The 24,409-nt window shown below is 39.8% G+C and overlaps 2 protein-coding genes across 2 annotated transcripts; one reads left to right on the top strand and one right to left on the bottom strand.

Annotated features, from left to right (window-relative positions):
* Positions 1–1,531: 1,531 nt before the first annotated feature.
* Positions 1,532–16,754, bottom strand: LOC146982413 (uncharacterized). The gene is made up of 9 exons (XM_085785523.1): positions 16,730–16,754; positions 15,362–15,782; positions 13,892–14,208; positions 12,285–12,526; positions 11,056–11,300; positions 10,042–10,265; positions 8,101–8,593; positions 6,769–6,923; positions 1,532–2,499 (listed from the first exon to the last, which is right to left on the bottom strand). Exons 1-9 carry the CDS (start codon positions 16,752–16,754, stop codon positions 1,655–1,657), a joined length of 2,967 nt encoding a protein of 988 aa, XP_085641649.1. The 3' UTR covers positions 1,532–1,654.
* A 1,856-nt stretch (positions 16,755–18,610) lies between these two features.
* Positions 18,611–21,019, top strand: LOC146982412 (migration and invasion enhancer 1-like). Its single transcript, XM_085783399.1, has 4 exons — positions 18,611–18,756; positions 19,580–19,677; positions 19,825–19,901; positions 20,030–21,019. The coding sequence occupies exons 1-4, from the start codon at positions 18,725–18,727 to the stop codon at positions 20,111–20,113; spliced, it is 291 nt and encodes a 96-aa protein (XP_085639525.1). The 5' UTR covers positions 18,611–18,724; the 3' UTR covers positions 20,114–21,019.
* The last annotated feature ends 3,390 nt before the right edge of the window (positions 21,020–24,409 follow it).

Below are 24,409 nucleotides of genomic sequence, written 5' to 3'. Positions count from 1 at the left end.
CCGGACCCCCCCTGGAACTCCAAAAGCATTGGTTTTTTATAACTCTGAAAGTTCTCCAAACCCTTCCTTGGCATGACGGTGAGTAGAACATTTTGGGTGAAGTATCCCTTTAATGTATGACAGACACCTAAGAGTAATGTCTAAGCTGCTGCGTCACATCTCTATCTTCTTCTTCTTTCATGCAGGGATGTCATTAAACACCTGACTGGCTTTACACAGAGCCCGGACCTCAGCCTTCCTCAATGATCAGACTTTTTTTTGGGGGGGGAAGAACTGAGTTTCAACCCCATAATGCTAATCATGCTAATGCTCCTGCAGCTAAATGGGATCACATCCCTGCAGCCAAAAAAAAAAAAAACCTTCCCCCAGGAGCAGAGGCTCAGCTGCAGATCACTGCCCACACATTCTGTCCATACACTCTGCTCATATAATCTCATTTCTAACAGCTGTTAAAACCGTGCCCGTGCTCGGCTTCACTGCACCCAGTTAATGTGCTTCCTCTCAATACAGAAACAAAAAAATGTTACACACCATTTAGTACAAACTCAAACTTTTGCCTCAGAAGTAGGACAAACAAACAAACAAACAGAGACAACTCAAGCAACTGCAAGATGAAAACAGATTTTTTTTCCACACATGGGTGCAATGTTCATGTGTCCAGATACTTTTGGACACATGTGGATGAAACAGAGGAAAATATAATTGCAGAGTCTGGATCCATTCTTCACTGTTTGGCTGTGAGGTAACCAACCATCAGGCTCAGTTTCTACCAAAATACAAATACAAATGCAGTCAGTGGAAGCAGTGGACACAGGAACAGTGAAATGCAAGAACGTCTCCTATACAGGAGCGCCCCTTGGTGGAGAGATATGATAACTAGAACTACAGTGGTGGAGGACGTTTCTATATTTAACTTAAAGTACAGAAATACATCAAGTTGAACAAATAAATTATAATAATAACTTATAATATATAAACATGTATTGATTTATTAATGTGTGTATCATTTTAATGTTGTGGCAGGTCACAGTTCTGCCTCTGTGGGTTTTCTCCAGGTTTTCCGACTTCCACCCACAGTTTAAACACATGCACATTAGATTGTTTGTCTTTATAAGTCGGTCTGTGGTGGATTAGTGGTGACCTGTCCAGTTCAATGTCAAGTCTTATATTCTCTTATTAACCTTTATATTAATTTTTATATCAATTTAAATTGCAGTTAAACCTTCCTCTTGTGTTCGGGTCACCAGTGACAAAAACAAAAAACAAAACAAAATAAAACAAAAATCTAAAATGCTCTGGTTAAAATTATGACATATGTGGTGTTAGGGTCAATTTTGAAACTGAAATCATAAGTGCAAAACCAATATTTTCATGGATAAGGAAGCTTAACAATGTAACCAAGAGAAGAAAAACTAATTGGATGAAAAAAAGTTTTTAGTGTATTTTTCAGCTGCTAAAACACGGGTCAAAACCGACCCTAACACAAGATGAAGGTTAAATGTGAATTTGTGAGAAAACTAAACTGAAAGTATAGTAAAAAGTAGATGTGCCCCTTTGAGTTGACGTAACAAGTGACAAAAAATGGAAAAACTCATGCAAAGTGTGAGTATTTCCTGTACAGCACAGGAAGTAAACACACTAACTAAAACCAGTATCAACATGTGTTCCTGGGCTCTTGTTGACTCTTGTCCCTCAGTTCCTGTCCGGTCGTCCAGCTGTGCTGCAGACTCTCCCTCAGCTCGCTCAGCTCGCTCCGGATCTCCTCCAGGAGCTCCAGCTTTGACAGTTTCCTGTCTATGGACGTCAGCACTTCCTCCTCCTCCTCCTCCTCCTCCTCCTCTTCCTCTTCTTCTTGCTCCGAGGCAGGCGGCTGCGGCTCGGCCTCCTGGACCGAGCCCATGGTTTGCTCCCACACCATCTCGAAGTACGCGTCTATGAAGGCCTCCAGCTCCTCCAGGCTGCTGTCGCCCCAGCGCTCCAGCAGCTGCTGCAGGCCGCCGCCGTGCTCGCTCAGCCTCCGGAGCGTCCGCTCCCTCAGGGCCGGATGGCAAAGAGTCTGCACGTTCACGTTCACGTTCACGCCGTTTTCCTCCGCGAGCATCATCATCCTGCTGCTGCTGCTGCTGCTGCTGCTGCTGCTGCATGTCTGACTCTGAGGTAAAACCAGAACCATGGTGGTGGGATGATGCGTCCGGCTCTCTCCGTTCAGTCTGGGGCGGCCGTGATGAGAATAATCGAGGTCAGGTGGGAACCAGCTGGGCAGAGCGACGGAGACGCAGCTCTGTTGGCCTGCAGCCGTCCACCGCAGGCCGCTGTTACCAGGCAACAGAGAGGACAGGAAGGACATGAAGCCGTCTCTGTCCGCCGTGGTGAGTCCAGTCCGTCCTCCTCCTCCTCCTGCTGCTGCTGCTACGATCTGACCCCCAGCTCCTCCTCCAGCTTCTCCTCCTGAGCAGAGAGGAGGAGACGTCTGCGTCGAGGAAGATCTCGGTTCAGTCGCTGCAAAACGAAAACAGTGACACTGATTTTAATGCCAGACATTAAAAAAATTTTTTTTAAAAACAACTCCAGCTGATCCTCAAACAACCGTCTCCAGATATAAAAGCTACTTATCTCTGTTTTACAGACGCGCTGACGACGTCCTCGTTCCTCGCTCCATAAACCAGATTTATTTCCACATGTTACAGCTGATATGATACTTCTTTATTCAAACAGACTCATCATGTGTGTGACGCGTCCTGACTGTCGTTCTCTTCCCTGCTTCTTAATTTGCAGAAATTAACATAATAAACCCTCAAATATTTTAATTGATTTGACTCTTTTCTTGATAGTTTTTCCTTAAACAGTCCTGTTATATTATGCATTTGTTGTCATAATTAGTGTTTACTGTTATTTTTTGATAGATTACCATCATTTATTATAGTTTTTAACTCTGTAGTATCTGTTTCAAGACTTTTTAAAACTACATTTGAGGGACATCATACTGTATAGTAGTATCAGAACTGAAATCAGCCCCAACTGTAAGCACTTTTAATTCCTTTTTAAGAACTTTAAACTTTATCTATTTTCTTTTATTCTTCTTTGCTCCTGCTTTTAACTCTTAAAACTCTTCATTAAAAATAAAGTTTGTTTTTATGCTGCTTTATGCTGTTCTTTTTAAATGTTGTGTCTTTATGTAAAGCACATTGAGTTGCCTTGGTATGAAATGCGCTATATAAATAAAGATGCCTTGCCTTGCCTATACAGTATAAAAGAAATATGGGCAATTATGTGATCATCATGTTTCTCTGCAAATGTATTTGTCTTATGCTGTTTATATAATATCTGAATTTTAAAGTTGCAATGGAAAAAAGCTGCAGAAAGACAGATGTGTTGCCTGAAAACTAAAGTAGCATCAATAATACAATCAGTTAGGATTGTGTTTGTTTACTGAACATTATGACTTTCATGATCCAGGAGGTTTTTTATATAACTTAATTATCTTTTTCTCCTTGAATTGTGGAACATTTAAACGTAAAGAGGAAACACATCAAACTGTTTCTGTTCCTTTTCTGACCTGTGACCTCTTGGTCAATGATCATCATGTGCTGTGCCCACATGAAACAAGCCGTCTCCCTGAACACCTTTAAAAAGGAACTGAAAACACACCACAGCCATCTCCATTTATAATAATTGACATAAACTCTCATGTATTATCTTATTTATTTATCCTCTTTTCCCTTTCTCTCCTCTTGTCTCTAAATGTAAAACACTTTGAGTTGCATGGCCATGTATGAAAAGCGCTACCCTTAGCAAAAAGTAGTATACTTGAAGTTCATTTTTAAAAAAGTGAGCCAAAAGTGAGCCAAATGCAGAGAATTGTGTGTTGTGTTTTGAAAAAAGTGTGTTTTAGAACTGCAATTTGAGTGTAAAGCAGGAATTGTGCTTGTAGTTTAGCAGAATTGGTTCAGGGGGGTTGGTGCATGAGTTAGATGTTGAGGCCATTGTGTCTCAAGTACCAAAAATTGTGTGAAAACAATTGAGAAAAACTGTAAGTATGCTTGAGTATAAGTATAAATATAGCAAGTATACAATGGACTATGTACTTGTAGCATACAAGAAAGTATACTAATTTAATACTTCTTCGGACTAAATTGGAACATTTTAAGTTCATACAAGTATACTTTATAGGTCATTATATCCCCTTCAGACCCTGCGTCCATTGGAATGGACATGACATATTTCTGTCTCTAAACAAATAAATACTCTGTAATTCAATGATGTCAGCAATGCTAGTTACTGATTGGGTCCTGATTATCCAACCACAATCATGTTATGACTTTGAGCACACTCTGAGAGAGTGACAGACATCGGACAAGACAAGCATGGTGGACCGACTGCAGAGAGGGAGGAGGAAGCGCCCATTTTCAGTCAAAAATATAAATTTATGTTCATGCTGGCCAAAGCAATTTGCTGTCAGTATACTTTTAACTGTTACAAGTCATAATATTTGAAGTTATTTTAAACAAATATTATATCATTAATTTGTAGGATTTTTTCAAAGTCCAATGTCCATTGCAGTGGACATCAGGAGTTAGGCGAGGTAAGCCAACACTCAAATGCTTAGTGTCAGTATATAAAGAAACAAAATACCTGTAAGCTTTTCATAGGTAAAGCATGGTGTCACAGTTTATTTATTCATGATTATAACATTTTTAATATATATTATTTGTTCATAATGTTCTCATAATCATAATAATGAGTGTCAAAGACTCCCTTAAACGTCTCGTAAATCTGAACTTGACTCCTTGAATTCAGGCAATGAGGAGGATGTTACCAGGAGTGAGATAGGTGGTAGGCCTAAGTTTAGAAATTAAGACAGTTTTTAATTCTTAGTATGTGGTTTTCATCAATTTAATGTCTTATCTAAATGGAATGGATAAGTATTTGAGAGTGAGAATACATAAAATGAGTTCAAATGTGATTGTTTTGTTTTTAGATTCAGAGAGGGACAGTGGAGAGGTTATAGTACATGCATGCCAGAAGAACTTATGTGGCAGATGAGATTGAGGTAGAGGAGACAGACAGTATAGTGAAAGAGGAGGACAGGAGGAGATGACAGTAGCAAGGAAGGAAGAAATCAAGTAGCGTCACAGGCCATTCACTACGATCATGGACACTTCCTTTGAGAATCCTCCAATTGATGAGGATCATCCCATAGACCCTATGAATACTTCAAACAATATACTGTATACAGTGGCAAGAAAAAATATGGAATTTCTTAGTTTTCTGCATTAATTAGCCATTCAATGTGATCCGATCTACATCTAAGTCACAACTTAGTATAAACAAACACGATGAGCTTAACCTAATTCCACACAATTATAATATTTCATGTCTTCATTGAACATGTCCAATAAACATTCACAGTGCAGGTGGAAAAAGTAAGTGAACCCTTGGATTTAATAAGAGGTTGAACCTCCTTTGGCAGCAAAAACCTCAACCAAACGTTTCCTGTAGCTGCAGATCAGAACTGCACAACACCATTGGTCCTTACAGAACTGCTTCAGCTCAGCCATGTTCTTAGGATGTCTGGTGTGAATGGAGGTCATTCCATAGCATTGGATTCAGGTCTGGGCTCTGACTGGGCCATTCCCAAAGGTGGATTTTCTTTTTTTGAAGATACTCAAGATTACCTAGGTAGATTTACTTAAATGTTTAGACTCATTGTCCTGCTGCATCACGCTATTCTACTGAATTCAGCTAGTGGACAGCCACCCTGACATTATCCCGTAGGAAGTCTTGATAAACTTTTACTTTAAAAAATAAATACAAAAAATTAAATCTTAGTTTCAACAGTCGACAAAATATTTTCCCATTAGTGTTGTGGAGTGGCAAACGTCAGGCCTGCAATGGAAAGCAAAGCAATTAATGCAGAAAACTAGGAAATTCCAAAGGGTTCATACTATTTATTGCCACTGTACCTATATTCTACCTAAAGTGCAGTATAACATGGTTGACATGCCAGATTATGATGAAAACAACGAGGCTACCAGATGAAGACTATACATGAAAAAACACATCTTTTGTGACAAGTGCGACATCCTCCTCTCTTCTTGCAGGCTTCTATCAAGTTTATGTACATGTTTAGAACTGTACACAAACTCAAAACCATGCAAACATCCAATTCCAGATGTTTAGGTCATACCTGATTGATTACTATGTGGAAAAACACAACCTTATTTTTCTTAAGTTTTTCTGACATTTTACAGCCTTTTAGTCCTGGCGTCCATTGGAATGGACATGAAAAAATACTATTAAAAACATGAGTTAGCAAAAATGTTTTTTTTCCACTTTGTTTTTATGTTTGAGAGGAGTCAGAATACATAAAAAAAAATTTTTTTTGCTCAGCCAAAAAAATGCGGGTCTGAAGGGGTTAAGTTTTCAAAAGTACACTTCCAAGTATACTGCCTCAGTTTTAGTATAAAATGAGTATACTTGTAGTACACTTTAATAAACTACTTTTTGCTAAGGAAATAAAGTTGTTGTTATTATTATTATTATTATTATTATTATTATTATTATTATTATTATGTGTCTAATTCAAGTCATTTGATGAGTGACTGGTTTCGATAGAGGCCTGAAGAAGTAAATCATCGGGGGAAGAAATTTTAGAAAAATAAATGCAATGCTCCAGACGTGTCAGCAGTCTGGTGACCTCTGGGAATCCCACTTCTCTAAAAGACTCATGTGAAAACACAGAAAGTCAGTTTTCATGTTTCTACTCACGGTCACAGGAAGCTGCGGAGACGTTCCTCCACACGCGGTCGCCTCGGTGAAGATCCGCCGCTCGTTCCTGCGCCAGCATCTCCTGCACCAGCTCCAGCAGCTCGGCCACCTGAGCCTCATCATCCCCACGCCGCTTATTATCCAGGACGTGATACCTACAGTATGGCAAGCCATTTTAACATTTAAAAGCCAGACTGGATATGTGTTGCAAATATCTGTAATTCAGTTTTTCCTATAGTCAAAAAGAATATTTCCAATATCCGCAACTACATTCTTCCTATCCACAATTGTTATTTCAGATATCCACAACTACGTTCTTCCTATAGGACAAATGACGTCACGGGGTTTGTCATTAAAGATATCTATAATTCAGTTGCAGATAGCCGCTATGTGAATTACAGATATCTGTAACTGAATTACGACTAGTACTAATTCCAGTTTGAGATATCTACAATTTGATTCTGACTATAGTCATAATTCCAGTTCAAGATATCTTTAATTCACCTCAATTAAAGATATCTACATGTCCCTTTTCAGATATCTTAAATTAAGTTTTGACTAGGCGAAATGACGTTGTAGATATCTATAAATGGAATTATGACTAGTCAAAATGAAGTTGTAGATATCTCAAACTGGAATTAGTACTAGTCGTAATTCAGTTACAGATAACCGAAATTCAAATAGCGGATATCTGCAACTGAACTGTAGATATCTGTAATGACAAACCCCATACACATGAATGGTTAAAGTGACGTCATTTGTCCTTGGAAGAACGTAGTTGTGGATATCTAAAATGACAATTGTGGATAGGAAGAATGTAGTTGCGGATATCTGAAATGTTCCTTTTTGACTAGAGGCAAAACTGAATTACAGATATCTTGAATGAAAAATCCAACTATTCAAAATGTAATTGCAACAAGTCAGAAAGACGTTGTTGATATCTACAATGTTAATTCCGGATAGTCAAACTTTAAATCACCATCTATTAGATCTGTCACTTCCTTCCATCTGTTCAAGACCTCACTAATGTCCTTGATTGTTTTTTTTTTATTATTTTATTTTCCTTTTATTTATTTTCATGTATTTTTACCTTTTTTTTGCCCTTGTGATGGGGTTAGGGGCTGATGGGGTATGGTGGGGTGGGCGGGAGGGATTCGGGAGCTGTTGTGCACACTTTAAGTGTATGTTTTGTGTTGTGTATATGTGATTGTATTGTATTGTATTGTCTGATTGCTTTGATGTATAGGACCCCCTGGAAGACGAGATGATGTATTTCAAGGGGTTATCCCTTAATAAAATTTGAAAAGATTTGAATCCGCTTGCCATAGATACCTGTTCCCACACCGGTCCACCAGCCCCTGCAGCGCCGCGCCTTCGCTCTCGACGCGCTGCTCCACGCCGCCGCCGCCGCCGCTGTCGCCGCCCAGCCAGTCGCCGTGGCTGAACAGCACCAGCGCCCGCCGGCTCCACATCTGGCCGTCATCTCCTCCTCCTCCAGCTGCTGCTTCCTCCAGCTGTTTCTCCAGCTGCTGCCTGTGGGCGTCTCTGAAGGAGCAGCTCACGTTCACCACCAGCAGCAGAGCGCAGGACGAGGGGTCTCCCAGGAGGTCAGAGGTCACGGCGAGGCCCCCGGGCGTGTCCACCACTGTGACCGCCACTCTGCTGCCGCCGCCGCTGACGCTGCCTCGCGCTTCGGAACAGGACGTGGTGTGTGTGTCTGTGTGGAAGACGTCTCTGCTCAGGATGGTGTTTCCACAGGAGCTCTTCCCCGTTCTGCTGCCGCCGACCAGCAGCAGCCGCAGCTCCGGGAGGGGGCGGAGCTTCTCTATGAGAGACACGTAACTGGCAAACTCAGCGTCCATTCAAAGCAAAGTTATTATAGTTTTAACATTTTCATTTGTTTTTATTTGTAATTAGTTTTCAGTTGTTGTTTTTTTTTCATTTCAGTTTAGTTTTAGTTGGTTCAACAAGTCAAATCAAATCAAATAAACTTTATTTGTCCCACCAGGGGAAATTTGTCTTGGGCAAGGGAGTTATGACAGCTGCCATGTACATGTAAAACATCCATACAAATTATATAATATAGCACAAATAACACAGTATCACAAGTACAAGTACACAAGCAGCCGCTGCACTACAGCCCAGGTCGCCTGCTGTGCAGCGCCCCGGAAGTGTCAAAGTTGGCGTGATGAAGCAGTTTTAGTTTAGTTGTTATTTTTAAGGAATTGACTATTTTTTATTTCATCTTAGTCTTAGTTTTAGTTTTTCAGAGAACTACTGTATGTGAACTTCCACATTTGTGGGATTTTTTCCTTTTAGTCGCATCCCATAATGTTCCCATCAGTCCTCATCACACTACATTTACTCTTATTGTCCCATATTGAGCTGTGGCGTTTTCCTCCTCAACTTTAGACATCTCTAAGAATGATGTACTGTATTTAACTTGTGTTTAGTTTGTTCCTTCTGCACTAGTAGTGTATATTTTATTGTTTTAGACATTGAAGGACATATTTGATCATATATTTCCTCTTGTGTTTTATTTATTTCCTTTGCACATTTCCTTTTTGAGCATCCTGGCATGAATTTCCTTCGGGTTGAATAAAGTTCTATCTATCTATCTATCTATCTATCTATCTATCTATCTATCTATCTATCTATCTATCTATCTATCTATCTATCTATCTATCTATCTATCTATCTATCTATCTATCTATCTATCTATCTATCTATCTATCTATCTATCTAAGAAAACTACAACTAGGCTGATGTTATCTGCAAATTCAGTTTAGTTTTACATAGTTTTGCATTGTTCATTGTAGTTTTTAATAAGTTCTTGTTTTTGGAAACGTTGTCTTTTTTATTTTTATTTCAGTTCACTTAGCCTAATTATTTTTTCACTGCTAGTTTTAGTTTTACCATTACAGAAAAAACACATGAACTTCACATGTGATTTTTCACATGTGAAAAATTTTGCATATCATGGGAATCATGTTATTTGCATTTGTAAACCCATTTTCCACATGTTTTACACATGTGGAAAATGGGTTTGCATGGGAATTCACTTGTGATTCACATAAAATTGGGCCGAAACCACATGATTCCCATGTGCAAATAGCATGATTCCCATGTGTAAAATTGTTCACATGTGAAAAATCAAGTGAACAATTTTGCTGTAGCCTTAGTTTTAGTTAACTATCAAAGAACATGCCCTGTCCCTTGTTGAATATAATTTCTGAATGAAGTGTTTATCACCTTTAAATGCCGTTAACTCACCCAGCTGAGACTTCGCCATCTGCCTCCATCTCTCCTTCCTCATCAGTCGCTCCTTCGCTCTCTCCCTCTCTCCTCTCATCCTCGCCTCCAGCTGCTCCATCACATTCCTCTCTATCTCATAGTAGTGGTAGCTGTCGCCTCCGGTCAGCATCTCCTCCATCTTCCCGATCAGCTCCCGGACCTGGAACCCGTCTCCTCTGGTCTTGTTGTTCAGGACGTGGTACCTGGGGGTGGGAGAAAAAATAGATTCACATAAGTATCGCAATATTTCTTGACGCTTTTTAAATAGATTTGTTTTTTTCAAAATCAATTTTTTTATTTTATCGATTTATTTATTTATTTTTTTTAGAATTTACTTTTTTTTTTTAAATATTGTGCAATGTGCATTTGTTCGCCTTTTTTTACATACAGAGTGTCCAGGCTTGAAAAGGGTTTAGGTTCACTTTATAATGGAGTATGTTCATTTATAGGCTCCTACAGTATTTGTGTGCAAATAAATGTTAAAATGTAGCAGTTTATCTCAGTCTATATGTCATTTTGTCAGAAAGGTTTCAGAAGCCTGTTTTTATTTATACTCTTTTATTTTTGCCTCTTCTATGCAGTCCAGGCTTTTGAAAAGAGAATAAACATATATATTGTTGCTGAATAAATCTTAAAAACTAACTTACATATGTATTTACATGTATTTTTGGGGGAAATATGGTTCCTGGAATAGTCTGTAGTCGACAATCATAATCATTCACTGGTGTTAAAAATGCAGACTAAAAATCGAGAAGATCGGCAATATTCTTTTCTTTTATATAGTAGGCCTATATGTGTATTTATCGTATATGGAGACAAGTTCCTCGTGCTGTAAACTGACCTTTACTGCTCTTGGCAATAAAACAGTTCTGATTCTCATTCTGATTCTGAATATCGTAGAATCGCAATTTAAATTGAATCGGCATCCAAAAAAATCGTAGAAGAATCGAATCAGGGAGAAAAGCGGATCGTCCCATGCAGCCCTAGTGGTACCTGTCCCCACATCTGTCCAGCAGCGTCCTCAGAGGTTGGCCCTCGCTCTCGATCAGCTGCTCGGTGGTGGTGTCTCCCAGCCAGTCCCCGAAGCTGAACAGCACCAGGACGCGGCTCCAGATGTGCCGGCTGAACAGCTGGAGGTGGTCCTGCACCGCCTTACCGTAGGTCTCCGTGAAGGCCCGGTCCACGCGGATCACCAGCAGGAAGACGTGCGGCCCCGGGGGACACAGGGACAAACTCACCTATAGGGATGTCACGATTATAGATTTTCTTGGTACGATTATTATTGTCAGAGAAATAATCAGGTGTTACGATTATCAGGATTATTATGCATCAATACATTTCACAACACTATGAATCAAATATAGTCAAAATATAATTACATTACTAATCTCTTAAAGGGATAGTTCAACATTTTGGCAAATTGGCCCATTGCCATAATCCCTATAGTCTCTTAGCAGTAGGTTCGTTACCTTTAATTGTCGGTGCAAGATATTTTTAGAACGGCGAAGCAGAGTCGCGAGCTGCTCAGAGCTACGCTACGGAGGCTCATGGGATTTCTTGGTTTCCCTCATCAAATACACAATCCAACAACTCCACAACGCTCTGGTGGACAAGTTGTGACCTGCACATTCACCACGCTATGAGATAATAACACAACGTTACCAGACAGAGTTGTTTTAGAGGGAAATGCAGAGACTGCTTGATGAAAAACTGTCACTGAACACAACGCGCATCAGCGGTTTTGCATGAATTTCCCTCTAAAACAACTCTGTCTGGTAACGTTCTGTTATTATCTCATAGCGTGGTGAATGTGCAGGTCACAACTTGTCCACCAGAGCGTTTTGGAGTTGTTGGATTGTGTATTTGATGAGTTTGATGAGGGAAACCAAGAAATTCCTTTAGCCTCCGTAGCGTAGCTCTGAGCAGCTCGCCGCTCTGCTCCGCCGTTCTAAAAACAGCTTACACCGACAATTAAAGGTAACGAACCTACTGATATGACCATAGGGATTATGGGCCAATTTGTCAAAATGTTGAACTATCCCTTTAAGTCATTAATTGTCATCTATATCAAATGTTTAAGTTTATTTTAATCATTTTTTTCACAATACAAATGACTTTAGATAAATGGACCAGTATCTGTGCATTTACCTTTACTTTGCCGCACATCTGCTGATACGGTTAATTGTGAAAACAAGTAATCGTGACATCCCTAACTTACTCACCACCAGCTCCCTCTGGTCGAAGACGGTGCTGTCCTCGCTGAAGTAGTTCATCCACCAGCCCGGCGTGTCCACCACCGTCAGCTGTCTCCCGAACATCACGCCGTCTCCGACCGCGCACCGGGCCGTCCTCCCGGGGGGCGCGGCGCCGTCTCGGCCCAGGATGGTGTTCAGAGCCGACGTCTTCCCAGAACCCTTTGCTCCCAACAACACCATCCTGATGCTGGTGACAGGTCGTGACCTCTCTGAAGGGATGAGGACAGAAATATTGTGATTAACGAGGATTTTTAACAGACACTTCCACGTAGCATTGGTTTGATCATTTGCACTTTCACACTTCCACTTTCTTTATGAGTATGAAAAAGGAAACTCTGGGCATTTACAGTTTGTGTAATATCTAGTGTTGAAGTAAACAAAGGGAGAGGGTTTCACGTCTCAAAGACAAAAATGACATCTCCTTTTATCTACTCTTTAGTTATTTATATACTTTCAGTTTGATCTGTGTTTTTTTTTTATAAAAGTTTGGGATCATGTGTGTTTAATTCACATTTTTTAAAGGGATAGTCCAACATTTTGGCAAATCGACCCATTGCCATAATCGCTATAGTCATAGCAGTAGGTTTGTTACCTTTAATTGTCGGTGCAAGCTATTTTTAGAACAGCGGAGCAGAGCCGCAAGCTGCTCAGAGCTACGCTATGGAGGCTCATGGGATTTCTTGGTTTCCCACATCAAACTCATCAAATACACAATCCAACAACTCCAAAACGCTGTGGTGGACAAGTTGTGACCTGCACATTCACCACGCTATGAGATAATAACAGAACGTTACCAGACAGAGTTGTTTTAGAGGCAAATGCAGAGACTGCTTGATGAAAAACTGCCCCCTGACGGGAATGCACATCAGCGGTTGCCAAAATGTAGAACTATCCCTTTAAAAACAGGGATGTCTGATCCACAACATTCCCCATTTCTTTTTACATATCTGTTATTTAAGCAGCATTTCAGTAACATATTACACTGGGTAGATATTCTTGAGAATGCAAAACCTGCAAAACCTGCAAAACCTATAGGTCATAGTCAATGCTACTGACAAACTTTGAACCATTTAACAACAGGTGCATCTCAATATATTAGACTATCATGGAAAAGTTTATTTATGGCAGTAACTCAATTAAAAAAGTGAAACGAATACATGAAACATTTCATGTCTTTATTTATTTAATGTCTTTTAATTGTAATGATTATGGCTTCACATTTAATAAAGACCTAAAACTCAGTATCTCAAAAAAAATGTAATATTACAAAAGACCAATTTAAAAAAATAAGCTTTTTTTAATATGGAAATGTTGGCCTTCGGAAAACTTTTGACTTGAACTCCTGGAAGTGGACTTTTCCATGCATTCTAATTCATTGATGCACCTGTAGATCTAAACTGGTCTGAGTCAGTTTATTGATCCTCTGTGACACAACAGCTCCTTTATTGTTATAATGGAGCCACGTCTGACTTGGTGGTGACAGACAGGTGCCACCAGACTGAAAATCTTCTTGTAAAGACTCAGATTTGTTGACAAAGATGTGATATAATTATAAAATACGATAATAAACCGACCTTGCATGAGAGCTCTGTGTTGTTTCACCCTCATAAACCTCTGCTGAGCTCTCTCCTCCACTCCTCTCTTCTCCTCTACGGCCGCCTGTAAAACCTTTTCCTCCATCTCAAACACTCGGTTTCCATTTTCCGTGATGAGTTTGTGGATCTTGTCATGCAGCTCTGTGACATCATCATTAGCAGCAGCATCATCATCATCATCATCACTCAGGACGACGCTGTGACACCGGTGTCCACATTTGTCCCTGAGCCAGTTCAGAGCCGCCTCCTCTTCCTCCTTTTCTGCTGCAGACAGTCTGGACCTGCGTACGGTGGCCCTGAGGTGCAAATCACAACAGCAAATCAGAACACACAACAACAAAAGAGAAAACACAACGGCAAAAGAGAAAACACAACACAAAAAGAGAAAACTAAACGGCAAATCAGAAAACACAACAGCAAAAGAGAAAACACAACAATAAAAGATAAAACACAACAAAAAAAGAGAAAACACAACACAAAAAGAGAAAACAAAACGGCAAATCAGAAAACACAACGACAAAAGAGAAAACACAACAAAAAAAGATAAAACACAACACAAAAAGAGAAAACACAACACAAAAGCAGAAAACACAACGGCAAAAAAAGGAAAAAAAAGTTTAGTAATTTGCATTTGTTGGTGTATTTTCCTATGTTCCCATATTGGGGAATATAGGACCCTCTTTTTGAAAAGTAGGGGGGGTTCCCCGCTGTTGTCGGTCAATGGACTCTCTCTAAGGACTCTATCTATCTGGCCTGTCTAACCTCTACCTGGTCTTTTTACTAAACTTAAAGGGACAACGAGGAGTTTTGGAAAAGCGAAGCGTCTCCACACTACATTTATGAGCCTCCGCGCGCACCGTGTAATTCTTTGACCGGCGCAAGACAGACTCATGTTTTCATCCATCAAGAATTAAAGTCAGAGGTTCAAAGACGATCACATACCGTCGTAGTTCCGACCATAAACGGCTCCTTTCTTCATTGCCTAAACCCAACCAATGGGATAATTAGCCTACACTTCTCACTCAAAGTCACAACTCAACTTCTCATTAAAAAATAGGCAAAAATATGCCAAGTCACTCACAACTCCACTTGCAAATTGCATGTTGCCCGGGTCCTTTTGTGGAAAAGCGGGGAACACAGAACCCTTTTTCTAAAAAAGGTAACTATGTTCCCCGTCCGGACACAGCGGGAAAGGACCCTTTTGGGGAAAAGTGGGGAACGTGGGACCCTTTTTTAGAAAAAGGTTTTTATGTTCCCGGTCCCATACAAAGTGGGGAACATAGGACCCTTTGGGTCCTCCCCGGTCCCATACAAGAAAAAGGGTCCTCCCCAGTCCCATACAAAGTGGGGAACATAGGACCCGGGGAACATGGGGATGATCCCTATTTTCTCTTTTGTTGTTGTGTTTTCTGATTTACTGTTGTGATGTGCACCTCAGAGCCACCGTACCTGCGGGTGGAGGAGGTGAAGACCAGCACACAGTGGCTCCACACCTGCTCCCCCAGCAGACCCACGTGCTCCTCCAGCGCGCGGCGCCTCTTCTCCGTGAAGGCGGAGCAGCTCTCCTTCACCGTGAGCAGGAAGACGTGCGGCCCCGCGGGGGGGCACAGGGCCGCGCTGCGCCGCATCTCCCTCTTCAGCAGCTCGGACGAGTCCTGCGCGCTGAGGTCGCACCACCAGCCCGGGGTGTCCACCACGGTGAGGCGGCGGCCGGACGCCAGTCCCAGCCGCCGGCTGCACGACGTCCGCTCCCTGGTGACGAACTCCTCCTTCCCCAGCAGGAGGTTCCCCACCGAGCTCTTCCCGCAGTTCCTGCCTCCCAGGAGCACGATGTTCAGCTGGGAATGGGATGTCGACCAGCAGCCTCCCCCTGAAGAAGAGCAGAAGACCCAAGCTCCACATTTTACATTACAACCAGTGGATTTATGAAACATTTAAAGAGGAACAGGAATATTATACAGAGACAAACAGTCAATCCATTAGTGTATAGAATTGGTTACACTGCTGATAATCCATATTTAATTTCATAATGATCCAAAAACAATCACTGGTTTCAGCTCCTTAACTGAGCAGCTCATGTGCAGTTGAATTAAACATCTTTGAGTTTCATTAAAAATGTTGACAATTGTGTAATTTCAAACAGAAATCCACTGCAACCAGCTCCTGAAATCTTTTATAATAGTAAACTAAAGATCTTTAAATATTATTATTATTATTATTATTATTATTATTATTATTATTGATGATGATGATACACACTGATGCTGAGCAAAAAAGCAAAAACTTAATTGATTTCAGTCTCCTCAATATGAATATTTCTTTGTTTCTTATAGTTAATTGAATATATTTGATTTGTAGTATCTTTAAAACTTTTGCCTGTCAACTTATTTAAAAATCTTATAGAAAAACCTTTTATGTTTTAACCCTTTCTTCGTTTAATAAAGTTAAATAGTGGACTTTTTTTGTTACCATCTTTCGATCATTTATAATCAAAGCAGTTAATCAGCTTGAGAAAATAATTGCCAAATGATTACATTATGAAAATAATAATTATGAAGCCTTAAATAGGACAGGAGACCACAAAAAAGTAGCTACACAGATATTATAATCTTTAAAACACACTAAACATTGTCATCACTGAATCACAGCTAATGAATTACAAGCTAATCAATACAACTACAATAGACCCAACCCAAGTGTTACAATGGATAAAAAAACATGGAGGTATTTAAAGTCTGATACTGACGACTTATTAACTTTTAAATCTTAAAAACAAGGTGTGATCACAGATGTAATGAGTCAGGAGGTCAAACTTACATGTTGACGCCTCGCCGGTCGCCATGTCGCCTTCACTGTCGTCTATACGTTGGTACATTTTAAATTAAACATTGTGTTTTCTTCTTCATGTCCTGTACATGTACTGTGTGTTTCCTCGTTCTTTGTGCAAAACTGTGCGTCTGAAGCTTTGTGCTGAAGATTGTGTTTTTATGTGTTTATGAGTCTGAAGGTTGGTGTGTAATGAGTAATCAGACACACACACACACACACAGAGCCACACCTCTCTGCTGCAGGTCGACAGTCCACCCTGAAGGAAAACACAAAAGAGTGTGTGTGTGGTAAATGATAAATACCACACATGGGTAGAGTTCATTTAGTAAAAACATGGAGAGAGAGACATTTAAATTCTGATTTTAAATATCAGACGTATTAAGTTTGTGAAGAAATATGTTTAAACTTAAAAAGCTGCTGACTTTGGTTAATGATCACTGAGATTTACCAATGTACCAATATGAGGTATTTGAAATTCACTTTCCTTTTTTACTATAGTCTTCAGTACCACCTCAGTTAAGACTGAAAAATTGAAGAATTGCAGTATTTATTATATCACTGCTTCTTCTAAAAATGAAGATATTACACCTAAAACACCATGAGCCTATAAAATAGACCCACTTGTCTGTAAAATATTTGAAATAACCTCCGTTTTGATCAACTACAGAAGCAAGATTAATCATCTTCATCAATATTTTCATTCATGGAGCACAGAGCAACAGCAGCAATGTAAAAAAATCAATGCATTTCAAATCAGAGAGTATAAATAGAACCATAAAAACAATCAGGAGCTTAAGCAAATATTGTAAGGTATCTGCTATAACATTCCTGTAATAAAAACATTTTATTGCAGTATTATCTATGTCTCTGTCTCTGTGGTGTCACTGCTGTTTCCTCCACAATCGTCCACAACATCAGGATTCAGATCCAACATCTCCACCAGGTGGAGACTGTTGTCCTGGAGGAAAACGGAGAAGAACAGAGCTGAGACTCTTCAGTAGCCACTCAGAGCAACGACAGGAAGTGTATGTGTTATGGATGTTCATTATGTTTAGTGAACAAAAGATGAATTAATTTGAAAGTGAAGTGAAAATAGTAAATTGAGTAAAATGAAAGTGTCACACAACCTCTGCTCTGCCTGGGTGCAGATTTTTTGTTAGTTTGACACAAAGCTAGCACAAAAATGATGAAATAGCTTGTTCTGCATTTTAATATTGTGAAGTTTGATTGTTAGATGACTTAAAATTATGAGGACATTCAATGTTGAAATACACTTTAGGCTATTTGTTTAGAGTCAAGTGAATACCAACTTTTTCATTGTTTTAGCTTAGCTTGACACATTCAGATTAGTTTAACATCAAATTTTGAGTCAGATAATGAAATTATTTGTGTTGTAAAAACATGAAGTAAGAGCTTCATTAGCTTTATGAGTTAAATAAAGCTGATCAAACAAAATTAACTTGTTGCTTAACATTAGAAATCTCATTAATATCATAAAAGATTAGTGTTTTATGTCATTTTCACGTTGTTGAACATTGGTGCAGACTTTCTAGTAATCTTCTGACTCCTGCATGATGGACTGCATGTTGCCGTCATCACCCTCTCATCATAAGCTCACACACAGATAATAAAACTAAATCATTAATTAAGCCTTTGTTTTCCAGCGTCACATTTCAACTGAGGAGGAAACCGATTCGTTTCAGGAAATGTGTGACAGATCAGGGGAGGAATCGGTATTCGGTTTCGCTGTGTCATGTTGCCTAATCATTCATGCATGTAAATTAGAACGTCTCTGCCTAGGCTACCTCCTGTTAAAAGTCTTCTTTACCGCTTTGACCCCGCCCCCCTCTCCCTCCCACCCTCCCACCGGCGCGCTCTTATACAAGCAGCGAACGCACCTCAGGCTCAGCACCGAGCTCCGGAGCTACAGACCGAGCAGCAGCAGCAGCTTCATCTATAACTACAGCTACAGACACTGCAGCGATGGGTGTGGTGAAGATAGAGGTTGAATACTGGTATGTTTAAGGTTTTATTCAATTCATCTTCTTGTTGTTTACGTCTCCGGTTCAACTTGTTGTCTTCGTTAGTCTCGTTTTAAAAGACGTTGAAGCTGCAGATTAGCTTAGCTTAGCCGTTAGCATCGTTAGCTAACGGCTAAGCTAACAAGGCTCAGTGAGTGAGTGAGTGAGTGCACTGCAAAAACAAATATCTTACCAAGAATATTTGTCTTATTTCTGGTCAAAATGTAATTTCTAGTCAAAACATTCTCGTTATACTTAAAATAAGACTCGTCACAATAAAAAGTAGCTTGGTTTTTAGACACTTTTTTTAACTTCTTTCAAGCATATTTTCACTTGAAATAAGTAGAAAAATCTGATAGTGGAGCAAGTTTTTCGTCCTTTATTACAAGCTCAAAAACCCTGCTTTCACTGGCAGATTTTTGTACTTATTTCAAGTGGAAATGTGTTTGAAACAAGTGAAAATGATCTAAAAACAAGTAGGCTACAGGTCATGAGTCTTATTTTAAGTGGAAAGAGATTAGTTTTGACTAGAAATGAGACATTTTGACAAGAAATAAGACAAATATTCTTGGAAAGATTTTGAGTTCTTGCAGTGTGTGTCTGTGTGTTTCTCTCTCTCTCTCTGTGTGTGTTTGTGTCACTCTGCCTGTGTGTGTCTCTGTCACTGTGTGTTTGTGTGTCTCTCTCCTTGTGTGTGTTTTTGTGTGCTTCTGTGTGTCTGTCTGCATGTGCATCTGTGTCTCACTCTGTGTGTGTGTGTGTGTGTGTGTGTGTGTGTGTGTGTTTAACTAACCAGTGTTGTTGTGTCTCCCTGCAGTGGCGCATGAGGCTACGAGCCCCGCTATCGGGAACTCGCCTCCACGGTCAAGGGGGAGTTTCCTGATGCGGACGTGTCGGGCTTCGTGGGGAGGAGAAGTAAGTACAGATTCATCCACCTGAGCCAAACTCACTCACTCACCTGGTTGCGTGTGGTTGGTTATTTCACACTCGGGTATAAATCAGAGATAAACTTAATAACTCATTGTATCTCATTTCCTTTTCCCTATTCATCGTGCACCTCAGGCAGCTTTGAGATTCAAATCAACGGGCAGCTTGTCTTCTCCAAGATCGAGCTTGGTGGTTTCCCCTATGAGGACGATGTGAGTGAGCGATTATATTCACACAGATAAAAATAAAAAATTTAAAAAAGTTGAATAAAACTGCAAACAAAGTAACTAACCATCTAATTTGTTTGTTTATCTTTCCTCCTGACTGTTTCCTGCTGCAGGTCATGACCGCCGTGCAGAGCGCTTACGATGGGAAACCAATGCAGAAGATCACCAAGAGCCGCGCACCGTGCGTCATCATGTAAAACATCCAACCCTCCCTCTTGCTGTCAACATCAGCAGCAGCAGGAGAAGTGTGGAGACCGGCCAGTGCCAGTGCAACTGTAAACTGCCAAAACACCAACACCACCACCTCTGGTTTAGCGACGACCCCACAGAGATGCACTACGACCACTAAGCTCCTCTCTCTGATGCACATCACCAGACTCTAGCTCCTCTCTCTCTCTCTCTCTCTCTCTCTTTCTCTCTCTCTGCTCCTCTGGCCGAGCTCCAGGCTCTTAATGATTACTGCGGCCTAAAGTGTAACGGGTCACGGTATGATGATGAAGCTGACCGCACCCCCCCGATCCTGGAGTTCCTTCCTAACGGGAGCAGAGGAGAGGAGAAGAGAAGACGTCGCAATGTGGAGTTTGACTTGGAGGGAGTTCAACTTGTAATTTTCCTGCAGCCTCATTGCCTAATTGTTGTTTCTTTTTTTTTTCCTTTTTTTTTTGTTCTTAGTTTATTGATCTCAGATGCAACAACGACAGATTATCAGTCAAGGAAACGCACATTGTTTTAGTCGCAAAGGGAGACTCCTGGGTTCTCTATGCTGAATTTATCTAATTATTTCTAGTAATCGTTAGCATGGTGGGTTGTGGAGATGGAAACGATGTCTTATAATAATTTGCAGTTGGTAAAGCAACATTAAAAGTTTAAAAACTGGATGATAAGGTAACAGCATCTAAATGAGAGATTTGTAATAGATTACTGCAGCAGCAGCAGCAGCTCCAGGCCACATCGGCATCATCGGTGCTTCTGAAGACCACCGCCCACTGGTCTGTCAGCTCGCTCTCATTTGATGTCTGCTCGTTTTAAACAAATTGTTTTTTTGTTGCTTTGTTTAACACAGATGTCCAAACTTTGAATAAAGGTAACGGTTGTTTAATGATCTTGCTTGTCACCTACTTTTTTTTTTTAAATGGTGGAATAAACTTCCTGTTTATCACCACTGCATGAACTATGTGCATAAATACCTCACAGTTGAATATGGGTCAATGATGAAAGTTAGATTTGTAAAACATAAATTATTTCTTGTTTTTGTTTTTTAATTTACTCTTTGACAGAACTTTTAATGTGACCTGAAAAATGTCAGCTTATAAAACCATATGTTTGCAAAAATATATATTGAATTACCTTTAGTGTCTGGGTATTTTTTTATTTTAATATCAAACTTTTCATTTAAAAGCAAAAAAATATTGCACAAATATAAAAAAAAAAAAGATCTATCAATACAATAGCCTGTAGCAATTTTCAATCAGCTGTTCACCCTTACTGATTTAAATGCCAGTTTCCTGGTGGCACCACCTCACTAAAGGCCCTGTTCGCCTACACAGACGCTCTGGGTGTGGTTCTGCTGTTGTTTCTGTTCCATAGTTATGATTTGTCCCTTGGCAGTGTGTTTCCCAGTCACTACTAGCAACGAAGTAGCAAGTCAAACCAGTTTTGATCATTGTTGCATTGATAACCTGCTATTTTTGCTCGTCAGGCCCCACAGAGACTCATCAGATCGTCAGAACCTGAAAGATCGGAGGTGAAAGAAACATTTACCGACTTCACAGTGTCACGGAGCAGAGGGAGCAACGAGGGATGAACTTTGTCACACTGAGTTTTAATCACGATAAGCTTCATCAAACAAATCACTTAGTCACAGTCACACGGGAGCTTTGCTCACACTTCACACTAGGGGGGGCCACAACGCCCAGCTCCAGAGTAAAAGACGGTGTCACTGAGGTGGAGACTGCCTGAAACCTGTTTGTTTTACATGTAGTTGTTCTGTCAAGTGAAGTTATTGTAGTTTAAGTAAGATTTTTGTTCATTTTTTACACTTCATTGTGCAGGAGAAGAGACGTCACAAGAAAAGTAATAAAGCTTTGGGTGACACTTTATAATAAGTACATATTCAATACTTCATTTATAACGCATGAATATTCATTAGTATGTAGTTTATACAGTTAGTGCTTATCAATGATGAGTAAAACATTTTTAACTGTTTATAAACAGTGAGTATTCATGTGTTATGAAGAATTCAGTATTTAAAGCTTAACTAATGCTTAATATTTTACATGTTTCTGTATTGTCTAAGTGTTGTCTATTGTCTAGTTGTGTCATTCTATGTATCACCTTTGTATAGTAGCTTGTGGTCTGTGTATTCTGTGTATTTTTTCATTTATGTTATGTGTAGGGACTACAGATGGAAATTAGCTGAGCTAAATCTGGTGCAACCATCTCATTGTTTTCTGCAAATGATTAATGTAATTGCACACTGTCCCTTAATAAACTAATAAACTAAACTAACTAAAAACTAGTAGTGTGTAGTGTTGTAGTGTTACCAAACTCTGTCTTCATTCTAGATTAAAAATTGGAACTGTAATCAATAAACACTCAGGATTTAAAAAATGAATTGACCAAAATAACATCTTCACTTGGGAGCGTGTGTCCTGACTGGTTCACTCACTCTCCAAACCAACGTCCCATGACCAACTGGTATTGTTCAGCCACTGAAGGCCCAGTGTGTCATGGTGGAAAAGGTCGAACAAAGACGCTAAATGGCCGTGCTAATCGATTAGCTAATAAGAAAATCAGATGGATAAAGGAAATGGAAATTATTTAGAGGGAACCCTGGTATGTCCTCCTAATCAACAATAGGCTACATGTGAAAAGCTTAGGAGCACATACCAGGGTTCCCTCTAAATAATTTCCATTTCCTCTTTCCAGCTGATTTTCTTATTAGCTAATCGATTAGCACGGTCATGTAGCGTCTTTGTTTGACCTTTTCCATGACACACTGGGCCTTTAGTGCTCTACAACCAGGCTGAACAATACCAGTTGGTCATGGGACGTTGGTTTGGAGAGTGAGTGAACCAGTCAGGACACACGCTCCCAAGTGAAGACGTTGACTTTTGAACCAACAAATATCAGGCGTCATCTCATCACGGAAGACAGACTGACGGATATTGTTGTAAATTAGACGTAGGAAGTGCAACTAGTAGCTAAAAGAGAATCACTGAACAATAAGCACGAGTTTGACCTCTGACTTGAAAAACAATTATTTATTAGTTTATTTAGGGGACATTGTGCAATGACTTTAATCATTTACAGAAAATGAAGAGATAGTTGCACCAGATTTAGCTCACAGCTAATTTCCATCTGCAGTCCCAACATGTAACAACATAACAAACACACAGGAAATGCAGACCACAAACTACTATACAGGAATGATACACAAATAGACAGTAGACAACACATAGACAATACAAAAACAACAGTTTCCACATTAAAAAAAAACAGATCAAGTGCAACACACCTGAGAAAGGTGTACCCTATCCTATATAATCAATGGAAAGAAAAGCTAAGTCTTACAAGATACAAATATACATAAAACATTTTAAAATTCCACAATTCATATTCCATAACATTTTAAGATAATTCCATAAATTGAGTGCGTTAAGAAGTACTAAGATAAATGTTTTAAGAGACTAACTGAGTAACAAGTGCCCTGCTTTTAAATGTGCTGGCAACTTTGGTTATCCAGTAGCCATTGTTTTAAATTATGAGAAATTTATATAGTTTGTTTTGCTTTTCAGGGTTTCAGGCAGCTTGTGCAAATGATAATAGCAGTGGTTAAAGTGACTTTTCCATGTTGCAGTGATCCACACACTGAATGTGCCACTTCAGGGAGTTTTGTTTAGTTTTTCTGGTGTGTAACACTGTGACTAGGTGGGTCTGTGCTGCAGACTCTGGCTCCAGCTCTGGCCCTCAGTGATAACTGACAGCGACCTGCTTGTTGAAACACTGATAGAGTTCATCTGTGCTGCCTCAACTCTGGAAATGTGCAGCGCTGTTTGAAAAGTATATTTGAGGCTACATGACCTTCCACTTATGATTCTATTCATATTTAAATCAATAGTCTGCACAAGTATGTGACTGAAAAGACCAATAGGCTGCACCAGTGATGATATAGGTGAATCCTGTTTACTGTAAAACAAAAATAAAAAAGGAATTACATGTAGAATTTAATTCATATCTAACTCTCCTTTTCTGTTTAACTGTGTAATTTGAAAAAAAAAAAACACAACACAAACTAAATCTACTTTGATTTAATATTAAAAAGACAGCAAACATGAAAACATCCTGTGAGTGGTTCGAGGCGTGAATTCGGTGCTTTCTGATTGGTCGACTGAAATTTTAAATGACTCTACACTACAGCATTATCAGCTACAAACACTGGCTTATTTGTCATGATGCATTTCAGCCAATTAGATTTCCTTCTCTTTTTTCCT

This window comes from Trachurus japonicus, chromosome 8, assembly GCF_045865225.1.
Source record: "Trachurus japonicus isolate A0001 chromosome 8, Traja_1.0".
Lineage (NCBI taxonomy): Eukaryota > Metazoa > Chordata > Actinopteri > Carangiformes > Carangidae > Trachurus > Trachurus japonicus.
Note: the sequence above shows the minus strand (reverse complement) of the source record. Positions and strands in the feature narration are given on the sequence as shown.

Bases quoted from the DNA above. Each gene is read 5' to 3' on its own strand.
- LOC146982413 (XM_085785523.1), bottom strand. From the start codon at position 16,754: ATGGCGACCGGCGAGGCGTCAACAT. The intron at 8,594-10,041 runs GTGAGTTAACGG...TGTCTCTCATAG, and splicing joins GATGGCGAAGTCTCAGCTGG to AGAAGCTCCGCCCCCTCCCG. The intron at 2,500-6,768 runs GTGAGTAGAAAC...TTCGTTTTGCAG, and splicing joins CTCCGCAGCTTCCTGTGACC to CGACTGAACCGAGATCTTCC.